Here is a 24,861-nt window from a genome sequence, read left to right as displayed (position 1 = left end):
TGCTCCATTCTTAACTATTACATTACAATAATATGATTCCCTTCTGAACACAAAGAACTAATGCCTCACAGCTTGTGTGTGTCTGTCCGTCCCTATTGTAACACTGTAATGTAACGGAACAAGGGCCAAGGGACAATATCTGTAGGAAACGCAAAGAGCGCATAAGCACGTAACGGAAAAGGAGCAAAGAATAAACTCGCTTTCATTTGATGCTTTATCGAACAGCGACCGTCAATTGGCATCAAACCCACAGAGGGAGTTAGTGAGGGGGCAGAGCACATTGACTTGAAACGAAACACTAACGATAATGACGGGGGCGGGCGCGGTGCGGCGTGTCGTGCAGTGCGTGTTTGCAAGTAGGAAAAAAAGGCGTAAAGTGCGCGGAAATGGCGAGCAGTGTTTGATCCGGGAGTCGGCTATAAAAGACCTGGACGCCAACGAAACACACTCCATTCGCACGACGCAGCGTGAACGCTGCAAATCGCCATCCGAAGCAACCACACGAGACGATTTCGAACGAAGTTCAAGGCAAGGCGATGCGAATGACTGCCGCCACAAGTCGAAGCATGGTCGTTACGCGCGGAGTGGCAACAACAACAAATTAGTACAATAACAGCTGCCGAGAGCGACGGTGCGTCAACAGCTAAAGCTCAGTGTTAAACAACGCAAAACTGCGACAAATCCGGCCAAATTGATGTGCGTGTGAGTGAGAGTGTGTGGAGCATATGCTTGTGCCAGCTAACTGTAAATTATAAATAAACAATGTGCACAGGTCGACGATGATAAATTTAAAACTAAAGTGACCACGGAAGTAATTTAAATGTTTGATCTGCTGCAGGGCGTACAAATATATATTATATATGTATGGAATTTATGTGAGGATTTTGGCGCATAATGAAAGCTACTTTTCGGCGTAATAAACAGGCAATAAATATGCTAATGTTAATGTTAAGCAGCTAACAGTATTAGCTGAGCTTTAATAAAACAAACATCGTATACGCTTAAGAACTTTATGAAATTTGGAAATATTATGATATCTGCGCAGCGCTATAAAATCCATAAGCATTAATTACAAACTACTTATAATACAGCTCAAAGCATAATTATTCTCATAATCCAAGAGAATTATTTAGAATTCATAATTTAAAACTTAATTGGTTTTTTTTTTTCAAAATGAAAATTAGGATCTATCATTTGTTGTTGTTTACTTTAAACATAATTGAAACTTGATTTGATAATTTTTCGTTCTTATTTCTTGTACTGTTTTGCTTAAAACAATTACAATATAACAATATTATATGCGTTTTCTGCCTTTTAAGAGACGTAGATAGTGTATTATACAGAAGCACAGAACTTTAATATTTATATTTAAATTTTTAGTGTAAGGAACTTAGTTGGAATAGCTTTAAATAATGAATTATATATTTATGGGCTTCGATCTTTAAATATTTCAGAACATTTAAAAACATGGCAAGAATTTCGTATTTATATTAATAAGTATTATATGCATTAAAAGGGTATACATCGGGAATAATATAAGATCCAGCTCCAGCCATTAACATATTTAAAAAACTCTCTAAAACTTGGTATATACCTAATTAAATATTTACTCCATATTAAATTCAAAAAATTTTTGATGCCCGCAGTATTAATTGCGCGCAAAATTTATGGCTTCTCAATTGGTTTGACAAATGTTTTACAAGGGCAAATTGAAAAATAAAAGAGCCCAACAAAAAGAATTACCAAGAGCAAAAGCGAAAGCAACTGAAATAAGTTAAGAAACAACGAGCTGCTGTTATTTCGTGAACGTGACAGGCGCAAGGACACGACTCCTGGAACGGGAGCCGGGGCAGCCTCGCAAGCAGGCGAGCGCGTGTCTTGGCGGCGTGAAAGTAAAACCAAATTAAACTGCCAGAGCCATAAATCAAAAGATATACTTGCGCCGAAGCCTCTTAACTTTTTGTGCATGTGCCGCAAAAGATATACTTGGCTGAGTTTATGTATCGAGCAGCGTCCTTATGTGTCCCTATGTTATGGTTGCGGATGCACATCTGACATTTGTCAAGTCCCTAACTCAATTTTATGCTTGACAGCAGTGTTTTAACGGGTTAACAACTCGTGCGTATAATCTTAAAGTAATAAACTAAATCAGCCATCCATCAATGTTCTAAATGTTCTAGATAAGTGATCGATGGGCTACGTCGAATGTTTTTTGTACAAAAAAAATAAACTATCTATGTTTAAAATATCTACTTAATAACTATAAAATATTTGCTAGTCCATAATATATAAAAACTCAATGCTCAAACGTAATAGTAAGCCATCAAAAAGCAAACTCCATAAGGAACATCTAAAAAATATGAAAAAAAGAATTTCATATTTATATAAGTACGTTCAATGTCATTGCCTAATCTAATATCAAAGACTTGACCTTCGGTAATCCCTGACAAATTGACTTAAGTTTTTTTCCAAAGCTTTGAATAATGGAAAAACTTTCTAATAGGCTACCCTAATTATGCGCTTGCAAACTTTTTCTCGTTACAGATAAACTTGACGCAAGCAATTTAAGCGCACAAAAACACCTGCCCGCCCAGCCACTCGTCGAATCCTGCCTTAGCTGGCAGGGGTGCCACGTAAATTGCAGAAACCACAGCCGCCATCATGTACGGAATGCTATACGAGAGCGTTCAGCACTATATACAGGAGGAATACGGCATGGAGACGTGGAGGAAGATCTGCCAGATAGTCGACTGCAAGCACAATAGCTTTAAAACGCATCAGATATATCCGGACAAGCTGATGCCGGATATTGCCGCAGCGCTTTCCGCCTGTACGGGCGAGTCCTTTGACTTTTGCATGAACTTCTTTGGCAAATGTTTCGTGCGCTTCTTCAGTAACTTTGGCTATGACAAGATGATACGCTCGACGGGTCGCTATTTTTGCGATTTCCTGCAGTCCATCGATAATATACATCTACAGATGAGGTTCACATATCCGAAGATGAAGTCGCCCAGCATGCAGCTGACCAATATGGATGACAATGGAGCGGTTATATTATATCGCAGCGGGCGCACAGGCATGTCCAAATATCTCATTGGACAGATGACGGAGGTGGCCAGGGAGTTCTATGGCCTGGAAATGACAGCTTATGTTATTGAGAGTCAGAATGATATATGCGGTGGCACCGCGGGACCCATTAAGCTGTCGGACGGTCCTTTAACGGTCATAGTTAAGTATCGCCTGGACTTTGACAACCGCGACTATATGGCCCAACGTGTGAACGTTGTCGCCCATCCATCGCAACTTAAGATGCCATCGGTGGACCTGAATGTGTTCCTCGAGCTGTTCCCCTTTACGATTGTTTTAAATCATGACATGAAAATAACGCTAGCTGGCGAGAAGATAATTGAGACTTGGATACTGCATAATCCGGGCGTTAATCCCAAGAGCTTTATTGGCACCCATGTCATGGATGTGTTTAAGTGCCGGCGGCCAAAAGACACCAAGATCGACTGGGATACCATTTTACAGATGCGAACCGTGCTATTTGAGATGGAGCTGATACGCACCGGGCACAGTCGAGCCGCCTATGATGCGGCCCTCAATATAGATTATGAAAACTACGACGACTCGAGCTTGAACGAGGCACAGACCATGGCACTGGCTAAGGCCCAGGAGTTTGAAAAGGAGCATGAAAATGATGAAGAAGAAGCAGCCGCGGCAACGAAGGAAATCGATCCAGCCACAGGACTGCGCAGGGCTTCAGTAGGTCTTCGTTCTATTCTGCTCAAGGGCCAAATGTTCTATATCAAGGATGTGGACTCGCTGATCTTTCTGTGCAGCCCCTTGATTGAGAATCTGGACGAGTTGCATGGTATCGGCTTGTACCTAAATGATCTCAATCCACATGGCCTGAGCCGTGAGCTGGTCATGGCAGGCTGGCAGCATTGCTCCAAGCTCGAGATTATGTTCGAGAAGGAGGAGCAGCGCTCCGATGAGCTGGAAAAGTCCTTGGAGTTGGCCGATTCCTGGAAGCGCCAAGGTGACGAACTGCTCTACTCTATGATACCACGACCCATTGCCGAGCGAATGCGAATGGGACAAGAGCACGTTTGTCAAAGCTTTGAGGAGGTCTCCGTCATCTTCATTGAAGTAATGAATATTTACGACAGCGGTTCAACCAACGTACAGGAAGCCATGCAGGCTGTCAACACCTTAAACAAGGTGTTCTCTGCGCTGGACGAGGAGATCATATCGCCATTTGTCTATAAGGTAGAAACCGTGGGCATGGTCTATATGGCAGTGTCCGGAGCGCCGGATATCAATCCTCTGCATGCCGAACACGCCTGCGACTTGGCGTTGCGCGTTATTAAGAAGGTCAAGGCCCACAATCTGCCGGATGTGGCTATTCGTGTTGGCATCAACTCTGGTCCAGTGGTTGCTGGTGTGGTTGGCATGAAGGTGCCACGGTACTGCCTCTTCGGGGATACTGTGAACACGGCCTCGCGCATGGAAAGTAGCTGCGATCCTTGGAAGATACAATTGTCCAATTACACGGCCATGAAGGTGCGGGAGGTGGGATACAAAGTGGAGGCGCGTGGCTTTGTGAAAGTTAAGGGCAAGGGGGATATGGAAACCTATTGGCTAATCGGAGGACCAAAATAATATACTTAATATGTAAAAGTGCAAGTCAATATATCTATCTTTGTAGTACTAAACGACACTTTAATGTAAAGATTTGGCATTTTAATAAAGAAAACACGCCGAGTTTGAATACCTTAAGTTTGCGATAAGTGGTAAACCGATAAACCGATAAACATCACCTGCAATTATCGGCGACAGATAACCAGGCACACAACGTCATGGAAAATTAAACCGATAACTGGTCTGCTTCTTCCCACGAAACTTTTGTGTTTGAATTTAATGATATAAAGATAGCGTTCGTATTATCTCAATTAGTTGAATCACACAGTCAAGATGCTTAGGTATAATTTAATTGTTGCAGTTTGCGAAAACTTTGGCATTGGCCTCAAGGGCGATCTGCCCTGGCGTCTCAAGTAAGTTGCAAAGACATGCGCATTCGGATTTGTTTGATATTTTAAACATTTTCCATCGACAGATCCGAACTCAAGTATTTTAGTCGCACGACGAAACGCACTAGCGATCCCGCCAAGCGCAATGCTGTGATCATGGGCAAAAAGACCTATTTTGGTGTACCGCCCAGTAAGCGACCGCTGCCAGACCGCCTGAACATTGTGCTCAGCACGACGATGTCTAAGGCAGAGCTACCAAAAGATGTGATGTTGTGCCGCAGTCTGGAGGAGGCGTTGAAAATGTTGGAAAGTGAAAGTGAGCCTTGGTGCGATCAGATAGAGAACATTTGGATTGTGGGCGGCAGCGGAGTGTATGAGGAGGCGATGGCATCGCCGCGTTGTCATCGCCTGTATATAACGAAAATCCAAGAACAGTTTGAATGCGACACATTCTTTCCCAATATACCGGCGGATTTTCATGAGGTACCGCTCGATGAGGACACGCCACATGGTGTGCAGGAGGAGAACGGTATTAAATACGAATACAAAATATTGGAAAAACAATAACTAATAATAAAACTACAATTTATTGATTACTGCCTCTCACATCATCTGCCGTTATCGTATCTCCATTGAGAGCCTTGGTGGCCAGCATTAGCTCGTATAGCTGTACTACTTGGTCATCCTTGAGCATTTCCACCGACTGGGCATCCAGTGGCTCGCCCAGTTCTCCCTTCGGTTTGCCGCGCAGTCCCAGCTGCTTTGTGATGGTGGAGGCGTAGCGCTAAAAGAAGAGGCGTGGCAATCAGAAAGCCTTGAACACGCTTACGTAAATCTTACAGCCCACTCGGTCATAAAGAGTTGTGTCTCCATGGGATTGCATTTGAGATGCCGCCTGAACTCATCGCGCACATAGTTATCGCCCAAAGCGCGCAGTTCTGTGGGCAAACCTTGATTTCGGAATGTTTTGAATTAAGATCTGGTTATGCTTACTCGGCTGTTGCACTCACCTCGATGCAGCCGCAATATGGTTTTGTACAGTAAACGCACGCGCTGCGGGTGCGTCAATTGACTCATTGTTATTTTTGACATAGTGTTTTTTTAATAAATATACTTAAATCTGTTCCACATAGGAATAACAAAATCTTATATTATAACAACTTGCTGTGCCAGGCGGCCAGTCAAACCCAGGGCTGGGAACATGTCTACGAATTATCGATATATCGTGCACAATATTGAAAATGACAAATAACTAAAAATTTTACAAGAAAAAATTGCTTTTGGAATAACCGTTTACAACGCTATTTATGGGTTTGTAAATTAGCCATATTACAAGACATTTTCAATTTAAGCAATTATCATAAACAAGACATGCAAGCAGGTTGGCAGCACTTACACAACTAGCAATTTCGAGCATTTGAATTTAACAGCGCTTTTAGTCAGATTGGCATGTCTGAGCCGCGCGTCCCTTGCAAAAAGAATTCCTGTACAGAAAACCGGGCTGTTTGTGCTAAAAAAAAACACAGAATAAAGTGCGTAATAAACGTTTGGTCCACTGAAAAAGTGCTCGGTTAATGTTGCGCGAGTATCAGCTATAGTGTTAAACGTGTTTTTATGTGCGCTGTACAAGTCTAGCTTTGCTTTTCGCTTGCGGCTTCCTTTTTCTTTTCATTTTCTTCTGCACCAAGCGAAAGTTGCAGCCGCCGCCGTCGCCGACGCTCACACCGCCCACAAGCTCACAAATTTTTCTTCGCAGCTGCATTGTAATAAATTTAATGCTAAATGTATAATGTCGCTGGATGGCGCCCAATTAAACTATGTAAATGCCGCTGGCACTACAGTCGCATACACAGCGAAAGGACGTAACTTCAATGTGGGCTCCTTTTTGGGCTGCGATTTGGTGCTGCCCGATGCCGAGCGCATTCACTGCGAGATACAATGCGACGCCTTTGGCAGGGTGAGTACAGTGTGTGCATTCGTCTGCTTTATGTGTGTGTGGATGTGGGTGTGGGTGTGTGTTTGTATGTAAAGGAAATGCGCGCGTATCGATTTGCCGTAGCATTAATAATAAGAATGTTTATAATTATCAAATCTGTTCACATTTGCCATCTAGGTAACCATCTACAATCACTCTAGCAACCAGCCAATCCTGCTTAACGATCAGATTGTCCAGGTGAAGGCCAAGCGTCCACTGCTGCATGGCGCACGCATTCAAATACTAAATGAATCATATACTTGGCATTTTCCCAAAAGTGAAGAGGCTAACACACCGGACCGACCGCCACCGGAGCAGGCGCCAAATTCATCGCCCAGTTTGAAAGTGAGTACAGTCTAATTGCTGGTTCAGCTATAGACGCTAATCTGGCTGGCTTTGGCGCATTTTACAGGCACACCGACAGCGTCGTCAATTCGACAATCGCCTCACCGTCCACAAGTAAGTAACAGCGAGCAGCATGAAGCTGGCAGCAGGCAGCTGGCGACCCAGGTAGTCAGATACTGTCTAAGGACAAACACACATTTAACCCCTAAATGCGCTAACATATGCTCTGACAGACAAGAAAACTCAAGAACAAATCAAGACCTTGCAAAACAATCAAGAAATATTGGGCGCTGCAGAAGATTAGAAAACTTATTTTGTTAGTTCTTGTGATATTATTTTATTAGACATAAATATTATGTAGTAGTTTGGTAGACATAAATATGTGTGTACAAAGAATTATTATTTAGGAGCTTTACAAATACAATATGTATATATGCACATATCTAGAAAAATATAGTACAGGAGTTGTTGTCTAGAAATACTACGTTTATTTTGTTATATTTATTAGCGATATAGAAACAATACGCAATTTGATAAAAACGACAAATATTTGTTTACTCTCAAATGCATTTTTTAGTTATCATGTTTTTAAATATATATATTAATTTTATGTATGTTTATGTGAAAATGGGTAAAATGCAACTTCAAATAGCTGAGCATACACACAATCGTTGATTAGTAGAGCCAGAGCCACGCACATGACAATCGTATCTTTTCCAAATTGAATATTTTTGAATAGTCCTTAAGTGGGAAATATTTCCATTTCTGCTGAAAATGTGGAAACTGTTTTAAGTATGATTCTCAGAATGAGCCAACAATTTAATTTTAAATTTGTTTTTTAATACAGGCAAAATTATAATACGTTATGTGACAAAAGTTTATGGCGTGCTTTATTAAAGTAAAGCGAACTAGTTTATAGTCTATATATAGTCTTAAAAATATTGTATAGTGTACTTTACTTTAACTTGATTGCTTTTACCAGATCTTAGAAACTTTATGTAGAATCCTAAAAAAAAAATGTGTTCAAAAGCTTTAAGCACATAAAGTATTATTTTGGCAATTTTACAATTCACGTGATTTTAGTAAATACTTGCGAAAATTATTCTCTCATAGATGCTATGTATGTGCTTTACTTATATGCGGTTGCTTACAGTTTTCGATATTCAATCAATTCGGACGATGAAGGCAACACATCGATTGAATCGCGCGAACTGGAGCTTAACACAAGCAGCAATGCAGCAAAGCCTTCAGTTGTGGCAGAGCCGGAACGCTGTATAACACCACCAGCCAAAGAAGGTGACGATACGATGCCCAAAGTGAATCTGCTAGAGGCGACACAGAATAAGGAGAACACCAGCACGCCCTGTAATAAGTTAATGTTACAGTTGTGTGCCCGGTCGGATGTGGTAGTCACATCCTTTTCACCACGCGAAACGGGCGTCAAGATTGAAAAGTCCTTCACGCGCATCATGAAACCCAGTACAGCAATCGGACTGCTGTCCGCGGCGGCAACGCCGAAAAGCGTCTATAATACGCCGAAGAGTGTGCTCTCCGAGCAGAACGATGATAGCTGCAGTCGTGATCTAATGGAGTTCAGCACGCCGTCCACATCGAAAAAGGCTCTGACTGGCAAACGTCCATCATCCATGTTTCTAATTGATTTGACAACGCCGCAACGGTTGCGGCCCACATTAGCCGTGACTCCCAAACATACGCCCGGCAGTGCTGGCATCATTAGTGTCGACTCCACAGATGAATCCTCTGATGCTTCACCGCTGGTCATAGACATAACCAACTCGTCCACGCCTTCATCATCAAAACAACAGCCACGTCTGTTGGCCAAAACGCCCAAGGGGGAGTTGCTGGCGGCCGCCTCCACGCCGAAGCGTACGCCGCAATCGCTGATGAAACGTGCACTGATCACCAGCGCCAAGAAGCAATTGCCAACACCTAACAGCAAACGCACTACGCCGGCGGCAACGTCGAGCAGGCAGTCGCTCGAGGCACGTCGTCAGTGCCTGACCGCGCCACGACGCCTGCCCTTCCACCCGCAGCCGCAATGGCGCACTGTGGGCCGTCGTCAGCAGTCCGGAGTGCCCACTAAAGCACCGCTGACATCACCACGCAAACGCCAGTCTGTATGCTTAAGCAGTCCGCGCGACAACAAAATCTCGCAGGTGCGCAAAACACTGGCCGCCGCCGCCAAGCTGAGTCCCGGCATGGGTATGAGTAATAAGCTGGTGGCCAGAGCACGTCGTGCTCTTAACTCGCCCAAGCAAAATTCACCGCAGCGCATCGCCTCGCCCAAAGTTGATACGGCGCAGACAATAGAAGCACCAGACCTTGCAGCCAATGAAACCTTTACAACAGACCTTGAACTGAATTCTTCGGCTGAGCTGAGTCGCACGTTTACCATAGATGATAATGGCGCAAATGTGGAGCAGCCCATGAAAGCAGCAGCTTTGGAGGCAGTGGCTGCTTTAATAAACGATGAAGATAATGGAAAGCCCTGCCTAGTTGGTTTGCTGGACAGGAGTGTGGATAACAGCAAGCAGCTAGATGCTTCTCTTAATGAACGCCAAAGTAATGGCAATGCTGCACGATTGGAGCTTAATGAGAGCAGCACAGAAATAGTGTCTGTAGCAGGCACCAAAGATATCGAAATTTCCAGAGCAAACAGCGAAAACAGTGAGCCCGTGAATAAGACCCATGATGAAACGGAAAATCATGCAATAGACAGAACCTTTGATGCAAATGGTTTTCAGGATTTGCCTGCAGATATTTGTATTGAAAACAAAAATAACGAACCCCTGAAGACAGGTGTGGGGCATTCGACAATAGTTGAGCCTACAAATGAGAGTTTAATTCAGGAGGAGAATCTTAAACCGGTTGAGAAGAAAGGTACCAGCCATGATAAATCTATTAGATCACAAGAAACAGACCAGGAATTGGTTGAGGATCTACACACTGTAAGCGTGTGCAATGTGACAACAGTTGATGTTATTGACGATAGCATCTGCGAGGAGGTCGCCACAACAACAACATATCAAGAAGGTAAGAAGGTCTATCATGATTTATTAATTAAAATTTAGCTAATGTAAGTAATTCCACACACAGCTGAGGATGGTATTACAGACCTGCACCTAGCTGAGGACGCCATTTGCGAGGAGGTGCCCACCAGCGAAGAGAATGCTGCCCCAGATAATGGTGAGTCAGGACTTGATAAAATGCAATTAACATGTACACAATTGAATGAAATAGGCAAAATGATATTTGCCTAAGCCACATCAACAGTCAATGGCCATTTTTATATCCTAAAAATTTTTTTACGATCTGTCTTTAAACACAGAATCTAGGCATTTATTTTATGACAGTGTGGACCTGAGCACAGGGTATAAAGTACCCTGAAACGTGCTTCTTTTAAATATTTACAAGTTAACCTTATGTCATTCTAAAGTTTCATAGAAATTTAATCGAATATTGGAATAAAAAAACACAGACTAATAAGTTATCATGGAAAAAGTAGATATCCATTTTACAACAAATTTTTATAGTATTATCCATTAAGGTATTTTTCATATTTTTATTTTATGAATACAGATTCGCCAGAGGAAGGTGTGGAACAGATTGCACCGTCAGGAAAAACACCAAGACGCAGCATGCGACGCCTTTCAGTGGAACAGAGTGCAGTCGGCTTAACGACCAGACGCAGCGTTCGCCGCGCCTCCATGGAGGCCAACAACAAGCTGCAGCAGTGCAGCAAGCCCACACGTCGTGCCTCGTGCTCGGCGAGTCTGGAAAATCATGTAAACGTCATGGCTCCCGCCACGCCCAAACGTAAGAGGCGCCTCACGGAGGAGCTGTCTACGCCAACTCGCAAATCGCTACGCTTCCCAACCCATACACCGAAGCCAGCAGCGGAAGTGGATGAATCAGTGGGCGACATGGGCGTCATAGTAGAAGAGGAGGATCCACAACAGATAGAAGGTGAGTACCTAGATGCGGTGAAAATGTTTTTAGTAATGATAATATTTTTTCACAGCTGATAAATTTCCGGCGGATGAAGATTACGGCAATGAAGTGACAGCTGATGCGGATGAACCAGATAAAATTGACTACCATGGCATGCGGGAACTGTTGAAGACGCCCAAAAACTGCAGCACACCGCGTTTCAAGGGACTCCGCGAAATGATGCGCACACCCAAGGTGCCCAATTCGCCCATACTGGGCAACATTGAGGAGCTACTGGAATCTAATTCAAATGATGCAACTGCCACGCCCAAACGTCAACAAACTGTTAACCGTATTATATTGGAGCTGTCACATGCTGCAGCGCCGGGCGATGCACATGACTTGTATTTCAAGACGCCACGTGGCAAGAATCTAATGATACCAAATGAGCCCGCCAGCGCTGTGCTGAAAACGTTTGAGAATTCGCTGGCCACCACCACTGAATACGATTTGAATGCAACAAATACTACGTTGCACTTGGATAAAATCTTTGATGATGTGCTAACTACCGAAGCAACAAATCCCGTCATCACTGTCGAGGACTCGGAGGCCGAGATAAACGTGACTGCTGTTAGCGTAGCTAATACTACTGCTCCGGATCCGTTGTCCACATCTGTAGCAAGAGCCGAGTCTGTGGAACCGAGTGACAGTATAAACTCCGAGGCGCTGATGACAATTGCTAACATTGATGCCAGCAATCGGGATCCCTTAACAAGCACCGCATTTAAGCCTGGCGCTGGAGGGGAACTTCAAATGAGTGCGCTGATCGATGACCGTTATTCGGATATAGCTAAATCTTCGGAAATTTGCGAAGTGAGCGGCATACATCTACTCGATCAAACATCGGATTCCATGTTCTCTGAGCAACTAATTGTTTCCGGCGTGGACTCGTGCGATGTGACATTGGAGGAAACAAAGGCCACGGGTCGAGTAAAATTGCGTACACCCAGGAAAGAGAGGCTAGAAGAATTTTCTGATACGGATTCAATGGTGGGTCTGACTGAGCCTCTAGTACTCAGCGACGATGAGGATGAGGTGGAAGTTGTACCAGATGCCAATGAGCAATTAGAGAAGCCAAATGTCAACAAATCTGTCGTTCAACTAGAAAAAACTCAATTTGAACAGGAGCATTCTCATCATGTATCTATCCAAGAACCGGCACAAGATAAATGCGATTTTGATATAGCTGAGAACTCATCAGTCAAGGAGCAAGACTGCATTGAAAATAAATCAGCTACCTTAGATAATTCTCAGAAAAATGGCCAGGAAACTGAAGTCTCAATTGTCGAAGAACTATCAGTTCAACTTGAAACATCAAATCAAACCGTATCCCAGATTAATCTGGAGGCAACGAACATAGACGTAACGGTTTCTCAGATTGATATCAAAAGAAAGTCTACAATTTATACTATTAATGTTAGCCAGGATGAACTTAACACAAGCTTAGAAGAATCTTTCGAACACGATCTAAGCAAAGTACAAGACGAGTCCACGAATGAACAGAATGCTTCAAACGCAGCTGAAGAAGCGTTGCGTCAAGATAAAACTGAAGCTCCAGACGTGTGCGAAGATGAGTCCATAATAGAAATGAATGTTGGGGAAATGAATAAATCAAAAGTTAATGACAAAAATAAAGACGTGCAGTTCAATAAAACTCAAGATATTGAGCAACTAGAAAATGAACTGCAAGCCGTCGATACACCTTTCGTAGATTTATCGATTGCCACTAATGAAAAAGAAGAAGTTCTGGAATGTGAACTCTCCTGCAAAGGAAAAGGCGAGTTTCGAAAAGAGAAAAGTCCAGAGCTTCAATTAAATGTATGCAAAGAATCCCTGGAAAATGACTTGGCAAAAGATACAAATGAAGCCGATATACCGGGGAAACTTGAAGCCACAAATGCGCAAGTGTCAATTCTGGAAGAAGCGACAGCTCAGCCTGAAATTATAGAGTCCAAAGAAACCGCAATAAGTTCCACAAGCGCATCTAGGAAAACTTTTGATGTACAAGCTGAGGAACTTACAAACACACCAGCTGATGAGAAGGCAATTGTTAGAAATGTAACTATTACAGTCGATCTAGAAGAGTCCGTGATTGAATTGGATGCCTCTGTACTAGAAGAAGCAGACATTCTAATTGAACAATTAGAGGAGCAAATTCCAGAGATTGTAATAACATCGCCCAGTGAGATACTAGATTCAAATGAAGCTGAGGTGGAAACTATTCAACTTAATGAGTTGTTGATTGAAATCAGTGCCTCAACGGTGGCTGAAACTGAATCCAAAGGCGAGGCTACCTCTATCGAAGGTGAGCCGGAAGTGGAGATGAATGCCTCAGCAGGCAAATCAGTTGTTCAAGAAGATATCCAAGAACCTAACCCAGGATCTGCCGAAGAATTGTTAAACCAATTGAATTCCACTGATCAACATGAAGCGCTGCTTGCTTTTGAAGCATGCAGCGAATCTGACAATGGGGAAAAGAAGGCACAAATACAACCGCACGAGAGGAAATCCGTCGAATCTGAAGTGCTCTCTGAGGAATCTGGTGCTCTATCTATCCTTGAAAGCAGTACAACCAATAAGAATGAGTCGAAAGTTCAGCTTGATGATGAAAACAAAAATAAATTTAATGCGTCGTTTGATGACATCCTGCCCAGATCTTCCGAAGAATCCTCAGTGGACACGAACGAAGCTCCTGCTATTGAGGCTTCCGCCAATGTAGATGCGCCACTGATTGAACCAGATGCATCTGTTGTAGGCGAAGGCAATAAAAATAAGCAAAATGTCAATGAACAGGTTAGCGAAACAACCGAAAAATCAATGATTGATAAGGATAAGAATACAACTCAACTTGATGAGGAAGTCACGAATGTAGATGAGTCCGTCATCGAATTAAATGCTTCAGTTTTAGCACAAACTGATAATACTTTGGATGAACCCCAAATACAAGCACCGGCTCCATCTGAAGTCATGAATGTAGATGTGTCGTTGATGGAACAGAACACATCAGTTGTGGGAGAAACGGATAATGTAAGCAAACAACTTAGTGGAGAAGCTCCTGAAATGATGGAAGCATCTGCTGAAAGAGCTTCGACTGAGGCTACTGACGCACATGAAATGCAAGTCACTGATGAAGCTTTCGATGAGTCTGTTGTTGAATTGGATGCTTCAGTTGTAACAGCAAATGAAATTCTATGTTCATCAGAAAAAGCGTCAGTGGAAGCTTCGCACAAAGATAATTCCTTATTTACATCGAATGCAGAGACGGAAGGACAGGAATCTCTTGAAATACACATAAACGAAAACCAGACGGAAGAAGAAAATACGACCAATGACAAACAAGATGAGCCGAAAGAGGAAATTCCACCTAATATAGAATCTTTAGCTCAAATCCACGACATAGAAGAAACGGTGGATACTGTTTCAGATGCGTCAACAGCGAATGCGTCAGATCTTGAGAAACCTGATGAGGTCTCGGCAGATATAAAATCTGACCATGAAACTTCAGCTCACAACCAAACAATCGATACATGCGAAGCTGGAACTGACTTTATTAAAGAAAATGAAAATCCACTGGCAAAAGCAAGCCCGGTTCCAGAATCATCAGTACAGGCTGAAGAGTCAAATACAAACTTAGATGACACGGCTGATAATGTATCAGAAAAGGACACCGAAGAAGGAAAATCAAATCCCGTCGCAGAGTCTATAGACGTACAGGTTGAGGCTTCAAATTCCATTTTGAATGAATCCGCCTCAAGTGAAGCCAAAACGGATGAAAATGAGACTGCTGAAGCTGCGCCTGACAAAGAACATGGAGTTCAAGTAGAAAGTAGTCAAGTTCTTGACCAAGTTAAAGCTGCAAGCACTGATCAGTCGGAGCTTAATGTAGTAGCTGAAAGTGATCAGACCACGCTTGCCGAGGAAGAGTCTTCTGAAGAATCAGAAACAGTTGAGGCAGTCATTAATTTGGATGCCAGCTGCGCGCCTGGGAGTAATCCTGAATCTGTAGCAGATAATCCAATTGATGAAAGCGCTGATCAGTCGGAGCTAAATGTAATAGCTGAAAGTGATCAGAAGAAGCCCACAATTGCCGAGGAAAAGCCTTCTGAAGAACTAGATAACCTTGAGGTAGTCATTGATTTGGATGTCAGCTGCACAGCTGGAAATGATCCTGAATCTGTAGCAGATAATCCAATTGAAGAGGGCGTTGATCAGTCGGAACTAAATGTAATAGCGGAAAGTAATCAGAAGAAGCCCACGATTGCCGAGGACGAGGCTTCTGAAGAACCAGAAACAGCTGAGGCAGTCATTAATTTGGAGAATGATCCTGAATCTGTAGCAGATAATCCAATTGAACAAAGCTTAGCAATGGATAAAGAAGAGCAGTCGAAAGATTTTTTGACTGGCGCTGAAGAATTTTTAGGTGAAGAAGAATTGGCTGGACAGCATGATAAAGGAGTTGGTAAAATGACAGAACAACCGAACGTCGCACAGAAAACTGAACAATCCGAAAAAGCGGAAGATATTATTCCAATGGAAGCAGCAGAAGAGATAAATTTAAGCTCGTCTCAAGTGGAAAGCCTAGACAAACTAGATGAGGATGAGGTGGAGAATACTGAAAAGGTGCCTGCTGAAGTTTTACCTGTTGAAAACGAGGCGGTAATTGAATTGGATGATTCCACAGTTGACTCCAGCTCTGTAGCTGCGACTGTGATTGAATTAGATGATTCTACTACAGCAGATTCCAACTCTATTGCTGATGCAACAGTTATTGCACGTTTTGATGAAGCGGTTATAGAACTGAATGATTCCTCCACTGACACCAACTCTGCGCTGGATAAACAAAGTGAGGATACAAAAACTGAATCTCCTCTTGGATCACCGCCAATGCAAGTCGCAATCGAATTGCCTGAAGATAGCAGTTCGATTTCGAATATAGAAAATGTCGATGCAGTATCAAATGACAATTTAAATCAAGTAACAGTTGATGAACAAGTAGGCGACGGGTCCGAACGGCAGGCAGTCTCTGAACAAGTTCAAATAGAGGCAGTAGATACTGAAGCCCAGAAAGTAAACGAAGCTGAAAATTTGGAGAACAAAATGGAGGAAGAGCCAAAGAAAGTGCGACGTGGCCGCAGGCCATCAATTCTTGTGGAAACCGAAGCTGAACCTTCCGAACCGATGTCTACCAAACGTGGCAACAGAAACGCAACACCTACTGTGAAGGAAGAAAGTTCCAAGCTGATCGAACGCTTGTCAATAGATGTGTTTGCCGAAATTCAAGATCAAGAAATAATTGAAAAAGCGGAAGTGCAGCAAAATAAGGATGTCGCGGAAGATGTGAGTGTGACGAATGTGAAAAAGGCACCAGAAGCTGATGATAAACCGATGGAAAAGCCCAAGCGACATAGACGCAAATCTACGGCAGAGGTTGCGGAAAATGAAAAGCAAGTGGAGAAAATGCCGGCGACTGAACAGGAAAAGCCTAAGCGGCGTGGCAAAAAACTTGCCGCTGAAGTTTTTGATACCCAAGAAGAAGGGAAAGCGGACGACAGGACTAAAAGGTGTGGACGTAAATCTGCGTTGGAGACGGAAGAAAGTCAAGAATCCGCTGAAAAGCAGGAAGCTGAAAAGATCGCAGAAGGAATCGAAATCAATACAGACAATACGTCCGATGAAACAAGCGATTTAACCAAAACGACACGGCGGGGAAGAAAATCAACAGTTGATGTCGAAGTCGAGAATAATGTGAAAGACACAATCGCGGAAGAAACCGTTAAGCATAATCCCAAACGCCGTGGTAGGAAACCAACAGTGCATATTGAAACGGTTGAGAAGGAAGTTGAAGTGACTATCGCAGCAGGAGTTGTCACACAGGGAGAGATGTCAGCCGAAGCGAGCGATCTAATCAAAACAAAACGTCGAGGGAGAAAAGCAACAGTGGAGGCAGTTGAAACGGAATCCTCTGCAGAGCAGAAAGTGGAAGAAGCTATCGAAGCAGAAAGTGAAACACATGCAGAGAAGTCCGATGAAGCAAACAATCTGCCCAAAACCAAACGTCGAGGAAGAAAAGCTACGGAATCCCCTGCAGAGCAGAAAGTGGAAGAAGCTATCGAAGGAGAAAGTGAAATGCATGAAGAGAAGTCCGAGGATGCAAACAATCTGCCCAAAACAAAACGTCGTGTAAGAAAAGCTACAGTTGAGGCAGTTGAAACGAAATCCCCTGACGTGAAGAAAGTGGAAGAAGCTATCGAAGGAGACTCTGAAACGCATGAAGAGAAGTCCGAAGAAGCAAACAATCTACCCAAAACAAAACGTCGTGTAAGAAAAGCTACAGTTGAGGTTAATGAAACTAAGGAGCAAGAGGAGAAGATGAAAGAAGCACTTGTGGAAAAAACAGCAGATAAGCCGGATAAGCCGAGGACGAGACGCGGCCGAAAACCGACAACGGATATTGAATCAAGGGAGACGCCAGCTAAAGAGAAACTCGTAGAAGAAAAAAATGACTTGGACAAACACAAAAAACGTGGACAGAGACCCACCACGGATATTGACGAAACGCATTCTCAAGTGGAAAAGGAAGAGGAGTCAACCGATACAAAGAAGCCAATGCGACGGGGACGCAAGCATTCCGCTGAGGTTGAAGCTGAAGCGCCAGAAGTCGTGACATCCGTAAAGCCCATTGAGGAGCCAATCAAAGATAAGCCCAAACGACGCGTTCGCAAGGCATCACCAGCAGAGGTGACAGAAACAACCGAAACAGCGGAACTGCCAGAGCGCAAACCCACGCGTAATGTACGCAAAGCTTCAGCGGAAACTGTGGAGCAACAAGCTGCATCAAAGGATCAGCTTGCTATAATTGAAGAAGCAGCCGAGCCGGCGTTAAAGAGCATGCGTGTGGACGATCCAGTTGTAGCGGAGACGTCGTCCACTGTCAAAAAGCGTGGCCGACGTCCATCTATCCCTGCGGAATCTGTGCAGCCAGCAACGCCAGCACAGGAGTTGGTCGTGGCAACCGGTTCACGGGAGAAGAGTGCAACGCGACGCGGACGCAAAGCCACAGCCGATACAGATGCGCCACCTGAGACGGCCGAGCTTAAGCCAAAGCGACGCGGTCGTAAGGCATCGGACGATGGAATGCACTCGGATGAAACGTCGCAGGAGCCAGCAGAGAAACAAGCTAGGCGTGGTCGCAAGCCCAGCGCTGACGTAGAGCACAAAGTTGCCGCTGAAGCAGAGCCACCAGTCGAAAAGAAACCCCCAAGACGCGGTCACAAACCTTCAGTTCATATGGAAACCTCAGTGGAGGAGCCGCCGCAGGCGAAGAAGGCAACCGCGCGTCGTGGACGCAAAGCCTCTTTGTCCACACCGGTTGATGAGCTGGAACAGCACCTCGATGTGCAGAATTTGCCCGCGCAGCTGTCGGAACCAGCCATAGTTGTTGTGGCTGCATCGCCAAAAACACAGCTGCCAAGCTCAGAGGATGAGCTAACGCCGCGACGCCGCGAAGGACGGAATTTACCGCGCAAGAACTATGACGAAACATCGGATGAGGATAAGTTAGGCTCCTCGTCTCGCCGAGTGCGTAAACCTGCAGCCAGCAAGATGGCCGCAACTACAGCTGCCAAATCACCGGGTGGTGCAGGGACATCGCCCATACCAAAGCCCTCCACGCCGCTGCCCACCAAGCAAAAAACAATCGCGGAGTCGATTGTGGAGCCTGTGGCGCCACACACGCCCACTGGACAGACCATCGTACTGCCAGATCAAACAAGTTCACAGCGACGTGAGGGACGCAATGTGCCGCGCAAGAATTACAATGAAACGTCCGATGACGAAAAGCCGGCCACATCGCGGGGACGTCGTGTCCGTCAGCCGACGGCCAAGGCACTGGAGCTTTTGGTGGATGCAGCTACGCAACGTCCCGCTACGCCCAAGCGGCGCAAGGGCAAGGCTGCCGCTGAAGACGAAGCCGAACAGCCGCCAGAGAAAAAGGTCGCAGCGGATGAGGCCACGCCTGTAGTAACCAAACCGCGTGGCGGTGCGCGGCGCAAGGCGCCTGAAGTGGATGTTGGGGCCGAAGTTATAGCCGCAGCGCCGACAGCAGCAGCCAAACGCGTTGCACACAGTCGCAAGGAGAGTGCCACCAGTCAACATGAAGAGGCCGATGTGGGTAATGCGGAGCCAAAGCAGACGCCAGCAAAGCGCAATGCACGCGGCGCTTCGAACGCACGCAAAGCCAAAGGAGCTGAGGCGGAGGCAGACGAGCAGCCGGCTACCAAAAAAGCCCGAGGCGGTGCACGCGCCAAGACGCCAGTCGTTGTGGCGGAGCCAACAAAGGCCAACAATGTGGAGATCGATTCAACGGAGGTGCCGGCCACCAAGCGAGCACCGGCTGCACGTGGACGTGCTGCACGCACCACCAAGGCCGTCCAGGAAGTCGAAGATGCGTCGGAGGCGCCGGCACCCACACGCGCCGGACGCGGTCGCAAGGTGCACTTTGAGACGACGGAAGAGGCAACGGTCCAGTCTGAACAATCCGAGGCGCCCAAACGTGCCACACGCTCTCGTCGTAAATAAATCAACATATATATATAATTTTAACATATTTACAATTCCGTTTAAAGTTCGTAAGTTTTTGTTTATTGTTTATGCCTCCTGTGTACAAAAAAAAGGTTTACAGCATGGTAATATACATATGTAGCTACGTATTGTTAATTTTTAAGTTTAAAAATTCCGGAAACAGATGAGAGAGGCGGAGCGAGAGCTGTACGTTTAAGATAAAAGACACTCGCTCAAGCATACATAAATGAGTAATATTAATACATAACAGAATGCATATGAATACATATATATATAAATATAGATATACACAAATAACTTACCTTGTAAGGATTCTCAGAAAGATCAAATAACTAATAAAGAAAATAAAACAAAAAATACCTTAAATGAAATGGCAATTTTTTTAATGTTGAAAAGGCAGGGGATAATACTTTGATTATCCGGGAGTGGAAAAAAATCCATTGCGCGGATAGAGTTAAAATATATTATATTCTCCAGAATATAGTTTTGATATAATCATTTAAGCTTCAACCAAAGCTATTCCAAAATTGTAGATCACCAATAGACAATATGTGGGAGCGGAATGAAGGCAATTCAGAGATCAATCCAATATTTTCCGACTTGCATTACAAAATTCCCATGGTTAAAGCTTAAACAATAAAAACACTGTTTGTTTTACGATTGCCTTTACTTTCGTTTATTTGATTTTTATAAATCCGCTGAATCGTTATAAAATGGTTTTTGCTTTTTGGTATAATCGTATAGCTAATTCGATCTAGCTTGTGCTCATCCAAATACATAATAATAATTATTGTTTAAGTAGTTCGGATTGTTTCTTTCTATACAAGCTTAGTTATGTATATATATATATATATATATATATATACATATATATATGTATTTATGTTTAGGTTGTGGGCTCTAAATAACAAGGGACTACAAAATGTAAGTATATCAGAGTAAACGTTCGCATATAAAAGCTGCCTATAAAAGGTATTAATATATATATATATATTTATGTATATTTAATACGCAAGTTGCTAATTACCTTAGCTTACAAAGCTTGATAACATAATGTGGCAGAGTTTTCTGTTGTTAGTTTCATGAAATCATATGAAATTCTATAAAAAAAATATCAAAAACACATATGTATAACAAGAAATAGCGATAAATAAATAAAGTATATTCAATAAAAATAAAAGGACGTGTGGGAATTGTGTAGCAAATATAAATTGCAGCACCTGCGCCTCATAAATAGCGTCTACATCGAATAAAGCATAATCAACTTAGCATAAAACATAAATACGTTTGTGTTTAAAACATAGAGTATAAAAGTAGCTTCAATTTTACTGGGTAATACTTTCAAAAGCTTCGAAGTATTCAAGAACTCACTTTAGGCACACAACAAATGTGCATGATCAATTCATGTACGCACTTCAAATGAAATTAAACAACTTTAAAAGCAAACTGTGCACAGAATCTATACAAATAAATCTAAATGCAAATGATTTGTAGTGTGTGTGCGCGCGCGTGTGTTTCGCTTTTATCTTGAAAATACGTTTGCTCGTTTCTTAGGCTTTCATCAGGAGATGCGGCTCGGAGCGCAATGAGTCCGTGAGGTATTGCGTTTTCATTGTTTTCTGAAAATAGCGTTTCTCGTTGGGCGAATTTACCATGTAAACAATTGGACGCACGCCCACATTACGCCAGAGATCGCCAATGTGCCTGCAAGGAATTCGTATGTTAAAAAACATATATACAAATATATAAATTTGGGTCAGTTTTTGCGCAAAACTTGATTTGATTTTCTCACGTAACGGCTAATTGGCATGTTTACATTTAAATATAATCAGCTGCAGTGTTGCCACCTTGTTAACAATTGACAGCTTAATATGAGTTTTACAAATTTATCGAACCGCTTTGCCAACTTAGTTTTTGGGGCGTTGCCAAAATTTAAAACAACTTTTACCGTTTTTTGATCATTAAAAAATCAAATTTAGTTTTGATTTTTTTTGGTAGCTAATATAAATTGAGTATGAAACTTACAAATTGAACTCCTCCTTGTTGAGAAAAACAACACTTATACCAATTACAGGTGCAATTATGTTACGCAAAATTGCGCCATAAATAGAGGTAATAAGCGTTGAGGATTTGAGTATGGACAGCGATAAGTAACTCTCGTGCCATAGACCGCAAATGATTTCGGGCCTCAATTTACGCAGCTATCAAGCATAAATATAGTTAATGTAAAAGTTTCACAATATACATACATTTGCCTCAGATATGACTAGTTCACCGTAACGATAGTGCACTGTGGCTAAATTCTGCATACCTGATAAATGGCCAACGGCGAGCGACTGACGACAATTGTGCGCTGTGTAAATGTCTCATTTGCGGCCATAAATTTCTGCAGCTGATCAATCATGATCGCGCTGGTGTCCTGCAGATGCAGAAATAACGTGGGCGATGTGTTCTGCTCCTCCAGAAATTCGGCCAATTGCTTGATTGTGGCCACGGATTCCCTGTCGTATTGCGAGCTACAATGCAGGATAATAAGATACATTCGCTTGTGGTTGCAGTTTGAGCTGGTTAAACGTACCCCATGGGATGCTGCTCCGTGATGCTCAGCTGCTGCAGTTCATGGAGAGTGTGGTGCGTTAGGCTGCCCGTTAGGCCGGCACGCTCCACGGTCAGGCGATTGGCAATAACAATTTCACTGCATGCCGTTATGCCGGCATCCAGCAGGACATTTCGGTAGCCACGTGCAAGGCACTATAAAAACACCAAAATGGGGTTGTTATTGATTTTTGATCTGCCGAAACCAACCACCGACTGGCGCTGACGTCACACACACACGCACCTTTTTCACAGCTGCCTGCGAGTTCTCGGGCGCATCGTAGCCGGCACCACGATTCGCAATGGGCCAATAATTGGGCCAGTCGTCCGGCGTATTGAGCAGACTAAGCAAACGCTTCTCGTTCGGGCTGCGCTGAAGCTTGACGAACTTGGAAGCCACACAAATAATGACCAGGGTCAGTGTGCACCATGGTATGGCCAAATTGCAGAAGAACCACAGCACGTTGAAGCAGAAGAATATCAGGCTAACAGAACAGCAGAATAGCTTATAGATCATTTTCAGGCACAGCCAGCACCAGCGCCACCACATTCACCACGAGACTGCTGCGAAATCCACAAGCACATACACACACACACACAGAGAGAAATTATTGTTGTTTTGGTTTATTTATAAACATCTATTTTGTTAGTTGGTTTATTTGCATTTACCCCAATAAGAAATGCGCGCCGCCAACTAACGCCCGTTGCCACTCCCACTCAGCTGCTTTGCGTATGTGCCGACAGTTTTCGTTGTATTGTGCGATTTGTTTGTCTTTGTTTGTCTGCACAATTCGTTTCGTTCAAATGCACTTTTAATCGCAAATAAATTTATAAAATATTTCTAAATTAAACCGTCAATCAAGCACAAACGCAGCGAAACCGAGGTGTGCGTAAATTTTCCAATAAGAAGTTGTCTTAGTGATGTGCCAAATGTGAGCAAGCGTAGCACGTAACTATCGATAACAGGCAACGTGTTGTGCGCGCATTTTGAAAGTGAGTACTTTGTGAGTAAGAACCATTGCAAGCAATTCAATAAGTCCGAATGTATTTATTAGTTTTAATTAGCAGTCAAAGCACAATTAAATTTACAATTTGGTTAGCAAGCGCACCCAACGCCTGATAGATGGATGTGACAAGCGCGTATAAACACCCGGATAGTAGGGATCTGCAAGCAAATTAAAGGGTATACAAAGATGTATAAAAAACAAGAGGTATAACCCACCAGCACAGCCTACGCCCCAGGAAACAATGCCAATCAGCCGGCCTTGAGCGGTAAGTGGGCCACCGCTATCGCCTATAATTAAAAAATAATTAATTGTAACTAATAATAATTTGAATTCTTCTTTAACAACAACTCACCCTGACAGGCATCCGTGTTACGTGCTGACGCACAGAACATGCTAGCACAAACAGATACAGTTCATTATTAATTGGATATTTTAGAGACATATCTCGCATTACTCACGCCTCAGTGACACCGCCATGATATCTCAAGTCGTTGTGACATTTTTCCTGATTAACCGTTTGCACTGTTGTGTATTTTAGCACAGAGGATAGCACCGATTCGGTGCTGCTCATGTAGCCCCAGCCGGATACCACTGCATACAGATTCTCCTCAATCGGCTCACCCGACTCGGGCAAGCCGATGGGCGATACATTCGGGTCCATGGTCAGGGCGCCAGGCTGGGTGCGCAGCAGTGCCACATCGAAGTTCATGTCCCTGGAATCGTATGACGGATGCTTGTAGATCGTACGCACAGGCATCAGGCTGCCGCCGCTGGAACGCTTGACGCTGCCCAGCCGCAAGGTGAACTCCTGCGGTTGGTTTTCGTGTCCGTCAATGCAATGGGCGGCGGTTATCGCCCAGCTGCTGTCCAGCACAGAAGCGCCGCAGATGTGCACAGTAAGGCGACGCAGCGACAGTTGATAGGGAAACTCGCCCTCATTGGCCTCCCGGCCATTGACAATGCGTCCGTCGGGCCGACGTTGAGCAGCCGCCTCGCTGCCAGCCCAAAGGAGTGCAAATATTAGAGCAACAACTGCTGTTATGTTCCGCATCGCGTCGTTGATTCAACGTAACTGAACGTCAGCTGTTGGGATTTTTGCTGGGCAGAAACATTTTGATCAAACAGTCTCGACGAGTTGCACTTTACGTCTTCATTATCAAAACTCTTTGTTATCAGCTCATGTAGTTCGTTTCAACTGAATTCAAACGTTGTCTATAATTAACAATTGTCAATAAGTGTGTTGGTTTGATTTGTTTTCTCTGATTTTTTGTTTATTAACGGCGGCAATGAACTTCTCTTTGGGTTATTCTAAGTG

General features: G+C 43.7%; 6 protein-coding genes across 9 annotated transcripts; 3 read left to right on the top strand and 3 right to left on the bottom strand.

Annotated features, from left to right (window-relative positions):
• The first annotated feature begins 632 nt into the window (after window positions 1–632).
• On the top strand, window positions 633–4,728 carry LOC115761420 (soluble guanylate cyclase 89Db). 2 transcript variants are annotated; one of them, XM_030703181.1, is made up of 2 exons: window positions 633–696; window positions 2,545–4,728. In XM_030703181.1, exon 2 carries the CDS (start codon window positions 2,662–2,664, stop codon window positions 4,663–4,665), a length of 2,004 nt encoding a protein of 667 aa, XP_030559041.1. In that variant the 5' UTR covers window positions 633–696; window positions 2,545–2,661; the 3' UTR covers window positions 4,666–4,728. The 2 variants fall into 2 exon arrangements, with proteins under 2 accessions (XP_030559041.1, XP_030559040.1); XM_030703180.1 differs by lacking the exon at window positions 633–696 and adding an exon at window positions 787–811.
• Window positions 4,729–4,910: 182 nt separating this feature from the next.
• On the top strand, window positions 4,911–5,614 carry LOC115761281 (dihydrofolate reductase). Of its 2 annotated transcripts, XM_030703000.1 has the most exons (3): window positions 4,911–4,939; window positions 5,006–5,057; window positions 5,120–5,614. In XM_030703000.1, the coding sequence occupies exon 3, from the start codon at window positions 5,190–5,192 to the stop codon at window positions 5,598–5,600; it is 411 nt and encodes a 136-aa protein (XP_030558860.1). In that variant the 5' UTR covers window positions 4,911–4,939; window positions 5,006–5,057; window positions 5,120–5,189; the 3' UTR covers window positions 5,601–5,614. The 2 variants fall into 2 exon arrangements, with proteins under 2 accessions (XP_030558860.1, XP_030558861.1); XM_030703001.1 differs by lacking the exon at window positions 4,911–4,939 and having other exon boundaries at window positions 4,966–5,057.
• On the bottom strand, window positions 5,605–6,203 carry LOC115761282 (succinate dehydrogenase assembly factor 3, mitochondrial). The gene is made up of 3 exons (XM_030703003.1): window positions 6,044–6,203; window positions 5,874–5,983; window positions 5,605–5,817 (listed from the first exon to the last, which is right to left on the bottom strand). Exons 1-3 carry the CDS (start codon window positions 6,123–6,125, stop codon window positions 5,620–5,622), a joined length of 390 nt encoding a protein of 129 aa, XP_030558863.1. The 5' UTR covers window positions 6,126–6,203; the 3' UTR covers window positions 5,605–5,619.
• A 63-nt stretch (window positions 6,204–6,266) lies between these two features.
• On the top strand, window positions 6,267–19,990 carry LOC115761503. Its single transcript, XM_030703270.1, has 9 exons — window positions 6,267–6,344; window positions 6,790–6,990; window positions 7,147–7,362; window positions 7,433–7,467; window positions 8,507–10,407; window positions 10,471–10,560; window positions 10,703–10,745; window positions 10,922–11,340; window positions 11,396–19,990. Exons 2-9 carry the CDS (start codon window positions 6,823–6,825, stop codon window positions 19,939–19,941), a joined length of 11,418 nt encoding a protein of 3,805 aa, XP_030559130.1. The 5' UTR covers window positions 6,267–6,344; window positions 6,790–6,822; the 3' UTR covers window positions 19,942–19,990.
• Window positions 19,991–20,622: 632 nt separating this feature from the next.
• LOC115761714 (glycerophosphodiester phosphodiesterase 1) lies at window positions 20,623–23,437 on the bottom strand. Of its 2 annotated transcripts, none has more exons than XM_030703591.1 (6): window positions 23,209–23,437; window positions 22,784–23,103; window positions 22,523–22,695; window positions 22,256–22,460; window positions 21,970–22,145; window positions 20,623–21,648 (listed from the first exon to the last, which is right to left on the bottom strand). In XM_030703591.1, exons 2-6 carry the CDS (start codon window positions 23,087–23,089, stop codon window positions 21,495–21,497), a joined length of 1,014 nt encoding a protein of 337 aa, XP_030559451.1. In that variant the 5' UTR covers window positions 23,090–23,103; window positions 23,209–23,437; the 3' UTR covers window positions 20,623–21,494. The 2 variants fall into 2 exon arrangements, with proteins under 2 accessions (XP_030559451.1, XP_030559452.1); XM_030703592.1 differs by having other exon boundaries at window positions 22,784–23,100.
• Window positions 23,438–23,550: 113 nt separating this feature from the next.
• On the bottom strand, window positions 23,551–24,597 carry LOC115761715 (trypsin-4). The gene is made up of 4 exons (XM_030703593.1): window positions 24,005–24,597; window positions 23,899–23,939; window positions 23,762–23,833; window positions 23,551–23,704 (listed from the first exon to the last, which is right to left on the bottom strand). Exons 1-4 carry the CDS (start codon window positions 24,595–24,597, stop codon window positions 23,625–23,627), a joined length of 786 nt encoding a protein of 261 aa, XP_030559453.1. The 3' UTR covers window positions 23,551–23,624.
• Between the last annotated feature and the right edge of the window lie 264 nt (window positions 24,598–24,861).

The sequence above is a fragment of the Drosophila novamexicana genome, unplaced genomic scaffold, assembly GCF_003285875.2.
Source record: "Drosophila novamexicana strain 15010-1031.04,08,12 unplaced genomic scaffold, DnovRS2.1 tig00000485-arrow-pilon, whole genome shotgun sequence".
Classification (NCBI taxonomy): domain Eukaryota; kingdom Metazoa; phylum Arthropoda; class Insecta; order Diptera; family Drosophilidae; genus Drosophila; species Drosophila novamexicana.
Note: the sequence above shows the minus strand (reverse complement) of the source record. Positions and strands in the feature narration are given on the sequence as shown.

What these genes read in the sequence shown, in the direction of transcription:
- LOC115761420 (XM_030703181.1), top strand. Translation starts at nt 2,662, where the DNA reads ATGTACGGAATGCTATACGAGAGCGTTCAGCACTATATACAGGAGGAA.
- LOC115761281 (XM_030703001.1), top strand. Translation starts at nt 4,978, where the DNA reads ATGCTTAGGTATAATTTAATTGTTGCAGTTTGCGAAAACTTTGGCATT. An exon ending in GATCTGCCCTGGCGTCTCAA is followed by an intron (nt 5,058 to 5,119) that starts GTAAGTTGCAAA and finishes TTCCATCGACAG; the next exon opens with ATCCGAACTCAAGTATTTTA.
- LOC115761282 (XM_030703003.1), bottom strand. Translation starts at nt 6,125, where the DNA reads ATGTCAAAAATAACAATGAGTCAATTGACGCACCCGCAGCGCGTGCGT. An exon ending in CATATTGCGGCTGCATCGAG is followed by an intron (nt 5,984 to 6,043) that starts GTGAGTGCAACA and finishes TCCGAAATCAAG; the next exon opens with GTTTGCCCACAGAACTGCGC. An exon ending in TCTTTATGACCGAGTGGGCT is followed by an intron (nt 5,818 to 5,873) that starts GTAAGATTTACG and finishes CTCTTCTTTTAG; the next exon opens with CGCTACGCCTCCACCATCAC.
- LOC115761503 (XM_030703270.1), top strand. Translation starts at nt 6,823, where the DNA reads ATGTCGCTGGATGGCGCCCAATTAAACTATGTAAATGCCGCTGGCACT. An exon ending in AGTGTGGACCTGAGCACAGG is followed by an intron (nt 10,746 to 10,921) that starts GTATAAAGTACC and finishes TTATCCATTAAG; the next exon opens with GTATTTTTCATATTTTTATT. An exon ending in GGATCCACAACAGATAGAAG is followed by an intron (nt 11,341 to 11,395) that starts GTGAGTACCTAG and finishes ATTTTTTCACAG; the next exon opens with CTGATAAATTTCCGGCGGAT.
- LOC115761714 (XM_030703591.1), bottom strand. Translation starts at nt 23,089, where the DNA reads ATGTGGTGGCGCTGGTGCTGGCTGTGCCTGAAAATGATCTATAAGCTA. An exon ending in CGCAGGCAGCTGTGAAAAAG is followed by an intron (nt 22,696 to 22,783) that starts GTGCGTGTGTGT and finishes GTGTTTTTATAG; the next exon opens with TGCCTTGCACGTGGCTACCG. An exon ending in AACAAGGAGGAGTTCAATTT is followed by an intron (nt 21,649 to 21,969) that starts GTAAGTTTCATA and finishes AATTCCTTGCAG; the next exon opens with GCACATTGGCGATCTCTGGC.
- LOC115761715 (XM_030703593.1), bottom strand. Translation starts at nt 24,597, where the DNA reads ATGCGGAACATAACAGCAGTTGTTGCTCTAATATTTGCACTCCTTTGG. An exon ending in TAACACGGATGCCTGTCAGG is followed by an intron (nt 23,834 to 23,898) that starts GTGAGTTGTTGT and finishes TTTTAATTATAG; the next exon opens with GCGATAGCGGTGGCCCACTT. An exon ending in CTGGGGCGTAGGCTGTGCTG is followed by an intron (nt 23,705 to 23,761) that starts GTGGGTTATACC and finishes ATTTGCTTGCAG; the next exon opens with ATCCCTACTATCCGGGTGTT.